We start from the raw sequence: 17,363 nt of genomic DNA on the forward strand, positions 1-17,363 counted from the left end.
TCGGAGAGTAACTGGACTTGTGCTACTGGTTCGGCCATTGTAATGTTCGTATTTCTTATTTGTTTCGGTAGCGGTCACACTATGAAAGCGGGCTACTAATTTATTTTAAGTTTTTGTGTTTTGTATATTTTCGGTAGCAGTCACACTTCGAAAAGTGGGCTACAAATTGAAACTAACACGTAAGTTCTTTTGCGGATGTGAATAGCGATTAACACTCGCGGTTAGTATTAAGGCTGCAGTTGCATTAGCACAAAATACTTCAACGATGTTCTATGATCTCGATTGATCACTGGTCACTTTTACACATCCTACCGACTGCGCCAATTAAATATCTTCTTCAAAAATAGTTTGAAAAAATATATTTTTATTTGAGTTCCGTTTTTGATACAGTGTGATTTTTTAAAACTGCTTAGAATTTTTGGAGTTTCAGAACTTACTTAACTTTGGGGCTCTAAGTCCCTTTTATAGCTACCCTTGCTGAAGCTTTTTGCAGATCAAAGCTCGAAAGAAGCTTTTCTCTCAGAGAGGCTTTGTTTTCTGAAGGAAATCGATTGAGTCGGAACCTATTACTTGAGGTGTCAGTTGACGTGGAAGACTTTGGGTCTCAATTAATCGAGGTGACAAGAAATGTGAAATTTCCTGTGAAGTGGATGCCCATTTAAGAATGGTTTGAGCTGTTTAGTTTTATTTCACTTAAAAGGAGTGAGAAAGATTTGAGTCGGGATTCTGTTTACCAAAATATTGTTTTGGTTTTCAATCTGAAGTGACACTTAGAAATTGGAAATCTTAAATGAGACTGTTTTCAGCGAATTGAAAAATTAAATGTTTATGTTTTTACAAAAATTGGAATGATGCAATTTGCAGCTGGATTACGAATTTCAATACAAAAGGCTTCAGCTTCGGTTTACAAAATTGGTTTACAAAATTTACTGATATACACTTAAGGAATTTTGTTGATATGTTACTATATACATTATTATACATATATAATATACTAGCTGTCCCGGCAGACTTTGTACTGCCAGCTGTTGTTTTTTTTTGTTGCGTCAGAATCTTCTTATGCGACAAAACTTAAAAGTTTTCAAACTTAAAAAAATTATCTGATACAGTAAGAACTGAAGATAGCTAAAATGAAGTTTCGCGGAGCTATCATTTTAATCATTTTCAATCCCAAAAATTAAAGAGTACCCTCTTATTTTATTCAACTTCATTTATTGAATAAAACCATAAAGTTTTATAATTATTTTCGATACATCATGTTGCTTACTTATAAAGAGTTTTCCTGAAATACTGGCTATTTATAAAATTTAAATTTGATATTCACAGACACACACTGTTAAAATACAGTGTGTTTAATTAATTAAAAGCTTTCTCATAAACTATATTTTTTGTTTTATTTTGTGGTGCGTAAATAACAAAGAAGACGGTTTTCCGACGCCCCGAACACGCGACGTCTAATTGTCCATGCGCGAAATAGGGAAACTCCAAGTTGATTCCAACAAACTTCTAACGATTGTCCTTCCGATTTATTTATAGTCATCGCAAAATCCAGACGTACTGGAAATTGTAAGCGTTTAAAATCGAATGGTGTGTCCGTGGAATCATTGGTATCCGCGGGATCAAGACATCCTCTCCTTTGTATTTCCTTTTATGATGTTGTCTCAATGACGTTATTCATCAGTCTTTTCACAGCAGTCTTCCAGTATTATGGCTATCAGATGGCATCCGATCCAATGCTATTTTGATCATGTTTACTAAATTGTTATTCTGATGAAGAAACATTTGTAATTGTTGGACATTGGTTCTCTTTACTGTTGGTTTGTGAGCACAACGAATATTAATTTCCGCATCTGAATTGTCATAAAATAAATTTGTAAAAATTCCAATGATCGCAATCAGGTAGTGGTATCAGATTTCCCAGTAATGATAAAAATTGTCCTTGTATCTGTGATTTTTCAAAATTTGGACATTAATTATTTCCTATATATATATTTGAATACAAACTTGAATATTTTTATATAATACCTTAAGTGGGCATGAAATTGGCTTGTATCATAAGTGTAGCACCAAAATGATGCATCTGAAACACAGTTGTTAATTTCTGAATGTTGGTCAAGAAGTGCTTCGAATCATTTCAATCCCAGAAACTAAGGAGCGTAAGGATCTGGTGGTGGGACCAATTGTGGCAATTTTACTTTGCCTTCAGCGCAACATAATCCAGTAGATTTACCAGTGTACTATATTTACAAATTGTTTTCATATCCCCAATTTTACTGATTTGTCGGCACAATAATCAATTGCCGGATCATAGTGGAATGCAGCTCGTTCAAGAATCACAGGAGCACTGCGTCTGCGGATTCGCTTAGTTTCATTATGTCTAGCTTGCTGTTGATGTGTTTAATGTGCACGAACTCGTTGCATTCTAAGCCTATCTCCTACATTGCCACTCACTAAAGAACGCAATTCTGACATAGCAATACGACTATTTTCTTGATCTGTGCGGTTAGCACTTGAGGTAGCTCTTCGCACATTAATTGACTACGACGACCTAAGTCAGGCCGTCTTCTCCTCGGCATCGTAAATTGTAATTAATCAAAGTGAGGAAATTTCCCCGCAAAATTTGAGAAGTGAGAAATTTCAAATTAACATTATTTCCAATTTTTTTCACAATTTTTCAGTAAACACAATATCGGTTTGTCACATAAAATTAACTGAGCAGAGAACAATGAGTAGCTGTCAAACAATGTATCACGTACCGGCGCCTACTATTATTGTAGAAAAAGAGAACTTAAAATTTTGTCCTAAAAAATAAAAATAAAAATTTAGGGGTGACTACCCCTTACATTTAGGGGGATGAAAAATAGATGTTGGCCGATTCTCATAGATACGGATAAACACAAAAATTTCATCAAAATCGGTCAAGCCGTTTCGGAGGAGTATGGCAACGAAAACTGTGACACGAGAATTTTATATATTAGATATTAAATATTTATATAATATAACTAAGCTGTTACCCTTGCAGTTAGGTATATCATCTTCAGCTCCGCTCGATGTTAGCTTTCCTTTCTTGTTTTTATACCCTTGCAGAGGGTATTATAATTTTGTTCAAAAGTGTGCAACGCAGTGAAGGAGACATCTCCGACCCTATAAAGTATATATATTCTTGATCAGGATCACCTCCTGAGTCGATATGAGCATGTCCGCCTGTCCCGTCTGTCTGTCTGTCTGTCTGTCTGTCTGTCCGTCTGTCTGTCGGTTTCTACGCAAACTAGTCTCTCAGTTTTAAAGCTATCGAGTTGAAACTTTGCACACATCCTTCTTTTCCTTGCAGGTAGTGTATAAGTCGGAACGGCCCGGATCGGTCGACTATATCCAATAGCCGCCATATAACTGAATGATCGGAAATGGCACAACTGCAAGGGTATATAGACTTCGGCTCCGCCCGAAGTTAGCTTTCCTTTCTTTTTATTATAACAATTTGAGTATATAATACAAAAAATTAATGATTTTAAACTATTTACTTTATTTTAGCCTTATATGGAAGAAATTTTTACGCAACTTAAAGGAAAGCCCATTTAAAAAGTTTTTAGAGAGGTAAGTTCTTTAAATAATAAAGTTGCTACGAACAGACTCTTCCTTGTCATATTCTTTCATGCAAGCTATCGACTTTCATGCGTGTTAGGAATGCTATAGCTGCCATGTGTTTTTTTAAGATAGTGGATGGGATGACTTTATAAAGATTCCCAATTGGGTAAATTTATCAGATCTACCGAAGTTCATATGGATCAGCATATGTCCCATAACTGCATATAACTTATCTAAAACGATCGAGATGATACACCCTTTTGTATATTTTGAGCTTTTTGCATGGTCCCCCAGGGGGGTACCAAAGGGGGTATGGGTGGGTCGACCCTCCAAAGTTAGTGGGGGTCGTTCATACATTTTGGACTCGATTCTCTCGATGGGCACTCTAAATGGGTCAAAACAAGATTTTTCCTTCACGTTAAAACGAGGGACATCAGAATTCATTTTAGAGGTATGGTTTCTTGAGCAAAGTTTCTTATTTTGATCCCTAGAATCCAAAAATCATATGTGCCTAAGCGATTTTTCAATCGACCCACCCTAATATATATAGACCTCGGAATTTGCATATTTTTAACGGTTTAAGTTATTTGAATTCTGAAAACACCAAAATTCATTACAATGCATAGATTTTTTTTTGTGCATTTTTGCATAAAATGCATATGCAAAAAATATGCAAAATATATGCAGAATATGCAAAATATATGCAAAATATGCTAAATACATGCAAACGATATAAAAAAAATATGATTATTAAAATTAAAATATTTAATAAAACCTATTCGTGGAGACGTAAAAGATTAAAATTTGATTGATTATTATTAATAGTTATTTTTATTTATGGTAATTTGTGTTGCAGTAGAAAATCATAATTTTTTCTAGGAAGCTACTTGTAAAGCTTTACAATGATACCAAACTTTAAGACTAAATATCATTTTTTTCACATATTTTACAAAATGCACCATTTCCAATTAATTCGAAACTATTCTCGGGAAGGCTGTTGAACCATTTTCCCATTAAATTTTTTTTGGGAAAATTTATTTTTGGCATGGCTTGTTACGTTACATAAATATCAGCTTGAACTCGTTTTTTAAAACCACAAGTTAACACGTAAATCACTTGACCACAAAGATTGAAAATTTTATATATTTACGTTACGTTTCCCACATATTTTATTCCTGGTTTATTAATATTTAAAAAGTAGATATACCTTTTTTTACGAAATTTAATTGCATATTTTTTGCATATTTTTTGAATAATTTTTGCATATTTATTGCATATATTTCGCATACTTTTAATATGTATTTAAAATTCTAATATTTGAAAAATGTTATGTCTAAATACAAAATTTGGCACCAAATGGATAAAAAATAAGAAAACATCCAAATTCCGAGGTCTATATCAGAGAACGGCACGGGTGGCACTTTTCGGAACTTATGCATGCTCATAAAAATTCGTATATGGATGGCACTCTCCACTCATCAGAAAAATACATGATGCGACACACACAAAATTCCAATAAGTGTAATGAGTGTATTGCCCTTTCTAGCACTTGTTCACTTTGTGTATGTGTGACTTTAAACACTCAGACACTCAGGTATTTTACGCTCGTAAGTATTAATCATACTTGCCACACAAATGAGAGATTAGTAAAAATCATGATTGTGTCAAAAAAAACATGAGTAGTAAAAACACACATGAAAGTCTTGAGTCTTTTCAGAAACACCTAGGTGTTTTCAGATTGATCTGTTGCTATGGTTTCACTTTGGGGACGAAATTGGTTGTCAAAAAATATTATCCGCATATTTAGTATCATTTTCTTACTTCAATCATTCATTATTGGATATCGAGTAAGCAACATGACTAGTGAAGCCGAAGCTATTCCCGAAAAATTACAAGTGTCGAACTTTAAAACGATACCTAGAGGAAAAGGTAAAAGCTTAATATGGAATATTTTATATGAAATTCAAAGAGAAGATGGATCACTGGTGGATGGGTGGATTTTTTGCAGCACTTGTGAAAAAGTTTTAAAATATTCCCAAAAGCAAACCTCCAATTTGTCGAGACATAAGTGCTGCGTTCAATTAAAAAATCCTCGGAGGAGAAAAATGTGGCAGATGCGGATAAGAAGGAGGCCATAAAGAAATGTACATCGTGGATCGTCCAGGATTGCCGGCTTTCACAGCAGTGTCGGGACCCGGATTTAAAGAACTTGTGAAATTTTTCATTAAATAGGAGCCACGTACCGGAAGCAACGTAAATATTGAAGATTTACTTCCCGATCCGACAACTCTAAGCCGAAACACCGGAAAGGAAGCGGCCGAAAAAAAAGTTGAATTGGCGCAAAATTTAAAAAACGCTGTAAATGCGGAGATGTGTCAGCACAGTCGACATGTGGACGGATAACTACGTGCAGCGGAACTTCTTAGGAGTAACCGTCCACTTTTTCAAGGACGCTAGACTGCAAAGTCTGGTCCTGGGAATTAAATCGCTGGAGTACCAGAGGTCCACAGCGGATAACATTTCGAGAAAACTGCGGACCCTCTTCGCCGACTTCAACATAGACAACGTAGAAAAAGTTAAAATTGTAACTGATCGAGGATCAAACATAAAAAAAGCTTTGGAAGAATATACCCGACTAAACTGCAGCACCCATCTGTTGTCTAACGCGTTGGAAAGCTCCTTCAATGAAGCAACGGATTTGGCGGATACCTTGGACACGTGCAAGAAGGTGGTAAAATATTTAAAAAATCTAATATGCAACACCATTTACAAACCACCTTAAAAAACCCGTGCCCCACCCGATGGAACTCCCACTATACCATGCTAAAATCAATTGTTGACAACTGGGCGGAGGTCAACAAAATTATAAATGAGACGCCAACTGCACCTGTCCTAAATGAAAATTTAGCAGAACTAAAATCTTTAGTGGCGTTATTAGAGGGCTTTGAGAGGGTTTTTAAAGAGCTACAAATTTGTAAATCTCCCTCAATTTTCTTCGTAGTTCCTTCAATCGCAAAAATCTTTGAACTATGCGAAACTCAAATGACAGACTTTTTATCAATAGCTAAATTAAAAGAAAATCTTTTGAATCACATAAACGCTATTTGGAAGGAAAATTTAAGCATTTGGCATAAAGTCGCCTTTTTCCTTTATCCACCAGCTACTGTAATCCAACAAGATTTACATGAGATAAAATCTTTTTGCGTTTACCAAATGGAAATTAATACCGCCGAAAACGATCAAGATTCCAATTCAAGCTTCATTTTGAATAACAATAACGCAATGAGACTTACACCCCCTCAGTTGCTTCTAAGCAATCTTTTTATACCCTTGCAGAGGGTATTATAATTTTGGTCAAAAGTGTGCAACGCAGTGAAGGAGACATCTCCGACCCTATAAAGTATATATATTCTTGATCAGGATCACCTCCTGAGTTGATATGAGCATGTCCGTCTGCCCGTCTGTCCGTTTCTTTGGTGTTTTTTAAGTTAGAGGGTTGGGACTTTCCACACATGTTATATTTGACCAAAATATCTTGTGTGCAAAATTTCATAAGGATCGGCCGATATCCTATAGCTGTCATAGAACGATCGAAATTGGCATAACTTTGGTGTTTTTTAAGTTAGAAAGATGGGATTTGGTACAGATTACTCTTTTGGCAAAATAATTCGACATGCCAAATTTCATAAGGATCGGCCATTTATATACGATCCGCTACATATCTAATAATACAAGATGCGTGGCGCCACCTAGCGGACTGCGACTGAACTGCAAGGGTATATAAACTTCGGCTCCGCTCGAAGTTAGCTTTCCTTTCTTGTTTTTTCAAATTTAGTCCACCCTATTGACTATACATCCGAAACGCCATTAGAAGAACTGGAAAGGTATTGCCGAGAAAGAGTGGCTCTAACCGAGGGCTTTGAACCAATGATTGGTGGAATCAAAATAAAAATGCATACCCCCCGACTTTTCATCTTGCACTGCAAGTCCTTTCTATACTGCCAGTAGTGCCGCTGTTGAGAGGGTGTTTTCTATGGCCGGTAATATTATGACGAAAAGAGGAATAGGCTTACACCAAAGTCTGTAGACAACATATTTTTCTCCACTTCATCTTTAAAAATTCACGCGAAGCTTAAATATTTTAATTTCAATAAAGTCCCTATTATGTAAATCAATGTTTTTATTTTTTATATGTTATTATAAATTAATATTATATGTTCAAGTTATTTTAATAAAACCATCCTTGCCTATTATTGTTTATGAAATTTTTTTTGTGCCTTTCCTTCACTCATCTTTTATTCATTCAGTGCCTACGATTGATTTTCAAAAATTTTACAGAGTAAAGAAAAGGCAAGTACTCAAAATCATGTGTGTTTACACACACCCGAAATTTTTTGACACAGTAACTACTCGTAGCCGAAACTTTGTGCACGAAAGGCACTCGGATGTATAAAACACCGGTGTTTTTCGGGTGTACTCATTGAGTGAGTGGCATGCTGCCAGACTTGGTCTATATATATATTCATGATCAGGATCACTCCTGAGTCGATATAAGCATGTCCGTCTGTCCGTCTGTCTGTCGGTTTCTACGCAAACTAGTCTCTCAGTTTTAAAGCTATCGAGTTGAAACTTTGCAAACATCCTTCTTTTCCTTGCAGGTAGTATATAAGTCGGAACGGCCCGGATCGCTCGACTATATCCTATAGCTGCCATATAACTGATAAATCGGAAATGCCATTGGTGTTTTTTAAGTTAGAGGGTTGGGACTTTCCACACATGTTATATTTGGCCAAAATATCTTGTAACGAACTGTTTTTGCTATATTTTGTTCGCAACAAATGCCGCGACTAGCTCACTGAGGTTGAGGGTACGTTCCACCGAATTTATAGATTCGACGTGATTGCCCGAGCCCAGAAATAACACGGAATGCTTTGTTTAAATCAAATTCGTTGTATTGTCTTTACTTTACAAAGAATAAGAGAATCTCACCGGCTGTTTGGCTCAGCCGACCGACCGCTCGCCCTCCCGTCGATCTCCGATCCCCGCTCCGGGTTGGTGCCAATACACACGCCCTCCCAAAGCTTGCGCTCGGCAGGTCGTGTGGTCTTGGTGCCTGGCACCGAAACGGCTCACGGTTCCCTTCGTTCGGACTCACGGACTCTGGTTGCGGGGCCTGTGTTGTTGCTGCCGTCTTCTGCTGCCGCTGCTGGTCCGTCGCCGCCGCTCCCTCGTCGTCGCTGCTCCTCTGACGCTGATGCTCTCTCGTCGATGCTGCTGCTTCCTCTTTGTCGCCGTCGCTCCCTCGTCATCGCCTCTGTTGTTGCTGCTCCTCCTTTATGGGTGCCGTGGACCTTCGGAAACTTTGGCTCGCTGCACTTGCCCTTTCGCCGTGGCCGGCACCTAATCCGTGTTAACAGGCCGAGTGGCTCACCTCCCAGGCATACGCCGGGCAGGATATGCTCCTCGCTGCTTAGCGGCCGGATCAGGGCACGAAGGGCCTACCTACCGCACAGGACACGCCCCCGGTCGCGTTCGCCACTCGCCTCCAAACACCTGCGTGCCTACGCCCCGCAGGATCTATGGTAGGCCAGAGGTTTGGGCGTCGCGTCTCTTTTGACTCCAGGTGATACGCTGTGCATACGCTCCAGCGCCTGGATCAGGTTCTCTTGACTTTCCGGGGTGCCCCTGCGTGGTTTTACTGTTGGGCTTGAGTTCCCGAGCTGGCTATCCCTCGCGTTACAGGATCACACCTGGATCGAACGGTCAGGAGCAGCGCAGGGTACGCCAGGCTGATCGTCGTTGCCGCTACTTACACCAGGATACCTGTTGTGTCCGGGAATAACTCCACCCGATCGTTTACCCCTTGGGCCTCAGCTTTGCCGCGGATCCTTGATCCTTTCCCTTGCTCCTTGTCGACTCGCGTACCGCGCCGGACTTACCTACAGGGGGTCCTTAAGTTATTAACGAACATCCTTGTCACTCGCTTTAAAGCCCGCTCTTAAGACTGTCGGACTTACCCACGTGGGGGGTCCTTCAGCCTGTACTCCTACTTCCTCCAAGGAAACTTTTCCACTTGAATGTTGGGTCTTTCACTCAACTCTTCCAGCTTCCTAAGAAGACTCGGTCCCGATTTGCTCGAGGGGCCCTCCTTAATATGTGCCAAAGGCGCCCGTTAATGCTTGCAAATATACTTCCTGCCGTTAATCCTCCGCTCATTTACTTTCTCCGTTAGCTTTCTCCAATCCCCGCGTCTTTCTATCGGCAGGCTTTCTTTATTTTCCCCTCCCCCCGATTGCCCTGCTTGGGCCTCCGATCCGCATTGTTTTTGGTGTCGGTCATCGGACTTCGTCCAGATACCCCCGCGACCCCCCCCTGGTCATTCCAAATCGCATTTCTGTGTTTTGTGCATTTTGTAAACCACACGTGCGCAGATCGCCGGCCGCTTCGTTCCCCGCCGTCCCCCGCTGTTTCCTATGACCTTCGAGCGCGGCCGCGGAGGCCCGGCCGGGATCGTTACGTTCCACGGTGATTCCTCTTTCGCCTTCTTTTCGCCTCCCCCGCCCCCGCTGCTGCCTCCGCATGCCGTCTGCCCTTGATGTCTTTCTCTTCTTCCGTATTTCTAAACACAGCGCTGGCCCATCCGACGCTGCAGTGCTGATTTGCTTGTTCTCTCCTCCCCCCCCGCTGCTGCCCCTCTTATCGGCTGTCTTGTCGTGTGGGAGATCTAGATCTCCTCACAATTTTTGTCAAACATAACATGTGTGGAAAGTCCCAACCCTCTAACTTAAAAAACAACGAAGTTATAAGCATTTCGATCAATCAGTTATATGGCAGCTATAGGATATAGTCAACCGATCCCGGCCGTTCCGACTTATATACTGCCTGCAAAAGAAAGAAGGATGTGTGCAAGTTTCAACTCGATAGCTTTACAACTGAGAGCCTAGTTTGCGTAGAAACGGACAGACGGACATGCTCATATCGACTCAGGAGGTGATCCTGATCAAGAATATATATACTTTATAGGGTCGGAGATGTCTCCTTCACTGCGTTGCCCACTTTTGACCAAAAATTATAATACCCTCTGCAAGGGTATAAAAATATGATGAAAGAAAATGTCGCGTGCGACACTTAATAAAATTGAATTAAAAAAAAACGTACCAAAATAATTTAAGTGAAACAAAAAGAATTAATAAATCAAATACTAAATAACGGCTTGAAATGGATTGCAGACAAATTTTCCACCAGGTTTCGCTGAAATCAGCATTTGAAATGGTTTTTGAAAAAGTACGCATGCGACAGCCCTAGTTTTTTTTGAATATTCTAAAAACAAAAAGGTCTTCCAAAATTAAAATTTGCACCAATTAAGCAACTTGGTCAAGACCTATAAGATTCACTTTTGTAATAAAAAAACAGTCTTGGCACACCTTGTAGGATAAATCCGATTTTTAAAATTGACCTAGACTCGACTGTCATTTACGACTACTTCTCTCCACGACTTGATACTGTTACTTCTCTTCCGTCTAGTGCGAGTATTCCAAGTTTTCCCAATAACTTGAGGCCACTTTAAAAATTTGTCAGTAACGGTATCCTTTCACCAATGGTATGACGACATTCTCCAATGTTAAAATCGGATCTACGGATGGGAAAGCATAAGAATTATTTCACGTAAGCACGAACTACGGTAATCATGTCACAATAGACACATAGAGTTGTTGCTTAATTTCATAAGTTGTAGGCCTGCGGTTCATTCAAAAGGTGTTGCAGAGCGCTGTATAGAAATCGCACGAATCGGCTAAGGCCTCTATATGGACCCGGAGACGTGTACTCTCAATGTCGAAATTGTCATATAAACTCAAGATGTTGCATGTTACGTAGCTTTTTTATGCTTTTGTAAAAAAGCATTCCCGAGCGACTGTGGTCCGTTTTAATTACTAAAACGCCTGCCTTAAAGGGTACTTAAAATGATAAAGGCGAGCTGGTCGCGATCGTAAATTCTTTTGTTCGTTTCGGTCGGTGCAAGTTTCATGAAACATAGACACCATTTCCCAATGGTTGCCTTATTTCTTTTGTGCCCTGGTTGCCCTACATTTCCCAGGTGCTTTGCAATCTGGGACTTATTGGTGTTGCTGCTTAACCCATTTTCTCGATGTATGGTTAGTACTGATGTTACTCGTTCTCGTCAGGGTTCGGAGAATGTTATGTCCATACGGCGAGGGTTGGAAACGTTCAGCGATAGGATTTCAGTGCTTTTCGAGAACGAAATGCACTCTTTAGAAGTTCTCGTAGTGACGTCCTTCAGTAGTTTTTCTTTCAAGTCAATGAGCAAGTTATATTTGGCGAGAAAGTCATTTCCGTTGACGGGTGATTGATGTCAGTGATGATGAAGGCCAGCTGTACGTGCTTTTTTTATTAAAATTCTAGGTCTATGACTTCTTTTCGATACATATGGATTGATGGTTTTCTGAGCGAGGAATAACTTATACTTCTGAACCAGAGTCCACCACGAAAACGATCTTTGATTTTCGTGTCGTGTAACCGCAGATCGCATGAGGAGTTGGGTGTTTGAGGTGGTTATGCAGCTGTCGAGTACCAGCGCCGGCAACAGCTTTACTAGTTTGTCGACATTTGCGGGATGCATTCCCAAATTCTTGATTAGGATAACCTTCTGAGTCGATATGAGCATGTCCGTCTGTCCGTCTGTTTGTCTTTTTCTTCGCAAACTAGTCTCTCAGTTTCAGAGCTATCGAGTTGCAACTTTGCGCATATCCTTCTTAAGTTTGCAGGCAGTTTATATACTGCGTCTTATCTCGGAGAGGCCGGTCTCGGCCGACTATATCCTATACCTGCCATAGAAGATCGGAATGCCACCACATAATCTTCGTAATGTTTTTCTCATGGGCAACTATATGTATGTTGCGTGTTCACGTGTTGGGAAACCGTCGAATGTGTTAGGTAAAGACAGGGTAACCAAAATATTGTGCACCAATTGGTGTTAAATTAAATTGAAAGTATTTATAATTCAAAAAAATAGATATTAATGTTTAAAGTTTAAGACTGTCTGCCTTGCCTACCTCAATTAAAGCGCCACATATTATTTACTATATTATACTGCAATATACTTATTTGTTATTAATTTAAATGAAAATAATAAATCTGATAAATTTTTATTTTGTACCTATTGATTTCTGCTTAATATCAAGTGTAAGAACATCAAGTGTTAATTAATTGTGTTCAACGTACTTCCCCTTTAAATCTCAGTCCAGTGAATTTGTATACTAAAATCAACATTTTCGTCTTTGTTCGTAAATAATTTCATTTTACTAAATGTTATAGTAGTAGAAAGTCAAATAAGGAGATCACCATATTTTTTTACAAATACCATCTGTGTGAAAAAGTCACAGCAACGCGAGTCCGGGCCAGCTAGTATATATATATAAGTTAAGGTGTCCATCCATTGATCACCTGATGATGAGTAGTCGGGTCATATTTTGATGTCGTTAAAAATACAATTTTATTATTTAAGTAACTTAAATTAACAATCAATTCGGAAAAGTTTCTTAATTAAAGGTTGTAAAAGTAGTTTAACATAACAATGGGAAGTATTTTTAGGAATATTTGAAGTTTCGGCTTTGCGTTTCGGTGGTTCAAAATAGACTGACTGCCCTGAGTTGTGGCCCTCCGGTCGTTAGTTCAATATTGGCCGATCTCCCACTCCAATTCCGTGTGTGGTCGTCAGCGAGTGTGGAGTCAGCTTTCCGGTGTCAAGAGTCAGCGTAACACTCCGGGCGTAGTGTCAGCTTTCTTGCAACACTCTCGTCAGCGCAACATAGTTGCACTCTTGCGACGTATCCGGCGTAATTGAATCACAACACTTGAATATCCAGTATTGCTTATGCTGCGGATTTTGGGTTAACAGTCTGGGGTCTAGAGTTCTAGGCGTAGTAGTAGGAGGGGGCGAATAGTGCTGAGCAAGGGGCGGCTTGGCCAGTGCCGGGTAATAACTCCTCCCCCTCTACCTTGGGCAGGATTTACAGTAGTGCCGTGCCATTAGAAAGTACTGCTGGCCGGAAAATTTCTACTGCCTCTACAGCGTTTTGATACGGGAGGTCGTTGACTTCTGCGAATATCGTTTCAATTTCCTCGTGATCCCAGGAGGTTTGTATTTGCCTCTCCAGTTTGGCAAGTTGGCACGCCCTTGTGACTTCCGCTACCTGGTCAGCCAGAATGATTGACTTGTGTAGTGTTGCCGTAACTGCATGAAGGTCGCCGTCTATTGCATTGACTCTCGCTACCACATTGTTCAATTGATTCATGGTGGTCTTACATATACGCGCGGCTGATGTGAGGCCGATGAGTGTGAGACTTGTAGAGCATCGTGATCGAGAAGAAAAGATTGACTTGTGTATATACGATTCGTGCTTATATTAATTGTGTTTTATGTTTTAGTGCTTTTTTGTGTGTGTTAAATGGAGAGGTTCATAAAGCGCTTTTTTATTCTTTTTCCTCAATTTCTCAAGTCTGATTTATGTACAATTTTTCTTGACCTAGTTTTCTATTTTTCTAGACCTAGTTTTCTAGACCTCCTCTGGTCTAAAACGTTGTTTTTCTTTGGTTTTGATTTGTTTATTAGCGACAAAAACTTTATCCTCCGACTCATACTGTTTAGGTTCTGTTCTATTTTTTTTCGTTTGCAACAGTCACACAATGATAACTGAGCATGAATCGTGCTGGACATTCTGGGAAAATAGAAGTTCTCAAGAATTTGGATGCGGACTTCTTTCGAACCTCTGTGAGCTCTGCGATGTTCCTTTTCTATAGCAACAGAAATCTGTTTTGAATCGGACAAATCTTTCACCAATCTCTGAGTTATTTGAATTTTATATAGCTTAAAATTCTCAAAGCATGTGGATTGGAAGAATGGGAGGTAGGTTTCGGCAATTTTCACTCCATTAATTATAGACGGTTTTAGATATGTTCGAGTCTTCACCGAAGACTATAATATCGTCGATGTAGACGTAGCAGATCTTTCCGATGTGTTCTCTTAAAACATCGTCAATCATCCGCTGGAAGATGGCCGGGGCGTTTTTTAAGCCTTTCCTTCTTTTTCCTTCATGTGAACTTGGTGGAAGCCAGACGTTAGATCAATCGTTGTGAAATATTTGGCTTTCCCAAGGCTAGCCAGAGTAGAGTTTATATCTGGTATGGGATATGTATCGGATATCGTAACGCATTTAAGCGTTTGAAGTCAATGACCATGCGATACTGTTTTTCACCATTTGGTTTAGGTTTTTTTGGGACAATCCAAAACGGAGAAATATATGAGCTGACAGATGGTCTTATTATTCCTTCGTCTAGGAGTTCCTGTATGGGTATGGGTATGTTCGAGTGAAAATGGGGTCTTGAGTACTAGTACTAGCCTTAACAGTTGTATTCACCGCTTCCCCTGACGAAAGCGGTTGAAAAATTGATGCATATTCCTTGAGTAGATTGTCTAGCGCTTGTTTTGGCATCGTCATCATGATCGCCATCAATCGGGGCATGGACATTAGGGGAATATCTTGCAAGGAGGGGTAGTTTAACCCCAGGGGATATTAATAGAAGATAGTTTTTTTCGATTATTAGGGCTTTCGCTTCCTTAAGAGTATCGTCCACCAATGATTCCATCGAAGGAATTCAGGCCGGGGGAGGACGTAGAAGGTGGTAATCTCAAGTTATTACCTACTAGGCAACGCGTGATTTTAAAACCTTGCTAGCAGCAGATGGACGTAAAAGGGTAAGAGGGTGGAACCGCGGAGTGTTTTTGGCTAAGAAAGTTCTTATTCGTGCCGGTATCGAAAAGAAACTTCAACTTGCTGGCATTCATCGTATTGTATTCTATGTATGGCACGGTGGAAAGGCGTCCGACATAAAATTTCCTTCTTCCGTTAGCGTTCTCATTATCGGCCTTATGGTATGGTAATCATACTCGCGGCTCATGTCGTGGGCGCTCACCGCTTTATCTTCGTAAGCAGTCTGATAAGCAGAATCCTGCGTGGCGTTTTCAGAGAATGACGTGTAAAATTGTTATAAAAATGGCGTAATTTAATTCTTTTAAATTTTTTGTGATTAATTCAGTATTGCAATTTTAGTTATTATTGTTAAAGCAAAAAGAATTTTCAATCTTTATTTAGTTTGGCTGGAGGAAAAAGGGAGGAAGCTCTTTACTCACCCTTTACAAGGTATAGGTGTATGGATCGTTTTCGTGTTCGTCTTATTTAAATTCTTCTGATGATGGAGGGAAAGAAATACATTTTAATTATGAAGAATAAAAGAATGTAATATTATTTAATTAGTGTGTACGGATGCTATTTTTATTGCATATTTTGTTATATTCTTTTAATTCTTTCTGTTGCATATTTTAATTTTTTCTGTGTGCGTACTTTAGTTTTTGTGTTGTGTATTTTGTGAGTTTGGTTTTTTTTGTTCTTTTTTTATTTTTTTGGCACTGGGCGTTTTGTTTTTTTTTGGCCTACTACACACACAACCCACTGGGCAGGTTTTTTTTTTGGGTGCATTCCACACCTCTTTGAATTTCAAGTAGGTTTCCACCCACCACTTGTTATTTTTGTTTTCCATTTATATTTCTTGCCACTCGCGAATTTCTTCACGGTGGTTCTCTTATTTCTTTATATAAAACAATCATATAAAATCGTCCTGACGAGGTAAAGTACCGGTGACGAACCTGCATGCGAAAACCCAAAATATCTGACATAAATTTTAGTGACGAAAATATGCTATATAGGTGTACAAAATTGTATATAAATAATATTCTTGTTCGGCACGTGACTGATTTTTTTTTTCTTGCACGTCACGTTTTTTTGTACATATCTTTCTTCAATTATTTAAAATAGAACGCATAATATAAAGAATATATATATATATGGAGGCAACCTCTGGACAGGCGATTCACACAGTTAGCAATACTTTAATAGTAAGGATAAACATCAAAACTATTTTTTTTTTTAACTATAGATTTTGGACATTCAAGAAGGTGAAGAATTAAAAACCTTTCCAAAGACGTAAAGAATTTTTCGATAGCTTCAGGGGCTCTGAATTTGTCAAATCAAATTATTTTGTCCAAAATAGAATCTGTACCAAGTCCCATCTTTCTAACTTAAAAAACTCCAAAGTTATGCCTATTCCGATCGTCCGACCGTTCCGACTTAAATACTACCTATAAAGAAAAGAAGGATGTGTGCATCACAATGCCACAGAGGACATATCGGACAATTGCTTATTAATTCCGAGATATTCGGAAGCCGAATTTTTCTCAGGTCCGGGCCTTGGGGTGGCCAGAGATAAAGCGGCTGGACGAGACAAGACAAGAGCGGCTGCATAGTTGTCGGCTGAGCAGGCTGAAGATAATTCGCCACAAGCACATCACTAAAAGAGGATTTTTTACGCTTTGGAGACTCATTTAGTAGTTGAAGACTACTAAAGTGTGTATCGACCGCACAGAGTTGGTCATTGATTTTACGAAAACCGCCGGCCGGAAACTGCCGACTGTGTACGAAATGTTGCCAGCTGTTTTGGCGGGGGTGCTCAAATCGTTTTCTTTCCAAACTGCCGAGAGTGGCCGAATGTTACTGTGCGGTTCGTTACTTCGCCTCATTCTGACCAATATCTCCATTGGTTTTAAACCGCTTGTGTCGATTCTTTGGGGAGGACTCTTAAATTTTGGCATTCGACAAACTAGAATTATATCTTCAGTCTCTTGCAAAATATCGTCTTCAAAATTA

At 39.4% G+C, this 17,363-nt stretch overlaps 1 protein-coding gene across 1 annotated transcript in view; it reads left to right on the top strand.

Annotated features, from left to right (window-relative positions):
- Nucleotides 1-17,363, top strand: part of LOC6497632 (G protein-coupled receptor kinase 1) — a 213,302-nt gene that overhangs the window by 84,945 nt on the left and 110,994 nt on the right. Inside the window, 2 exon segments of the mRNA XM_044716065.1 lie at nt 3,532-3,570; nt 3,572-3,594. Coding sequence (XP_044572000.1) covers nt 3,532-3,570; nt 3,572-3,594 — 62 coding nt within the window.

This window comes from Drosophila ananassae, chromosome 3R (assembly GCF_017639315.1).
Source record: "Drosophila ananassae strain 14024-0371.13 chromosome 3R, ASM1763931v2, whole genome shotgun sequence".
In the NCBI taxonomy this organism is placed as follows: domain Eukaryota; kingdom Metazoa; phylum Arthropoda; class Insecta; order Diptera; family Drosophilidae; genus Drosophila; species Drosophila ananassae.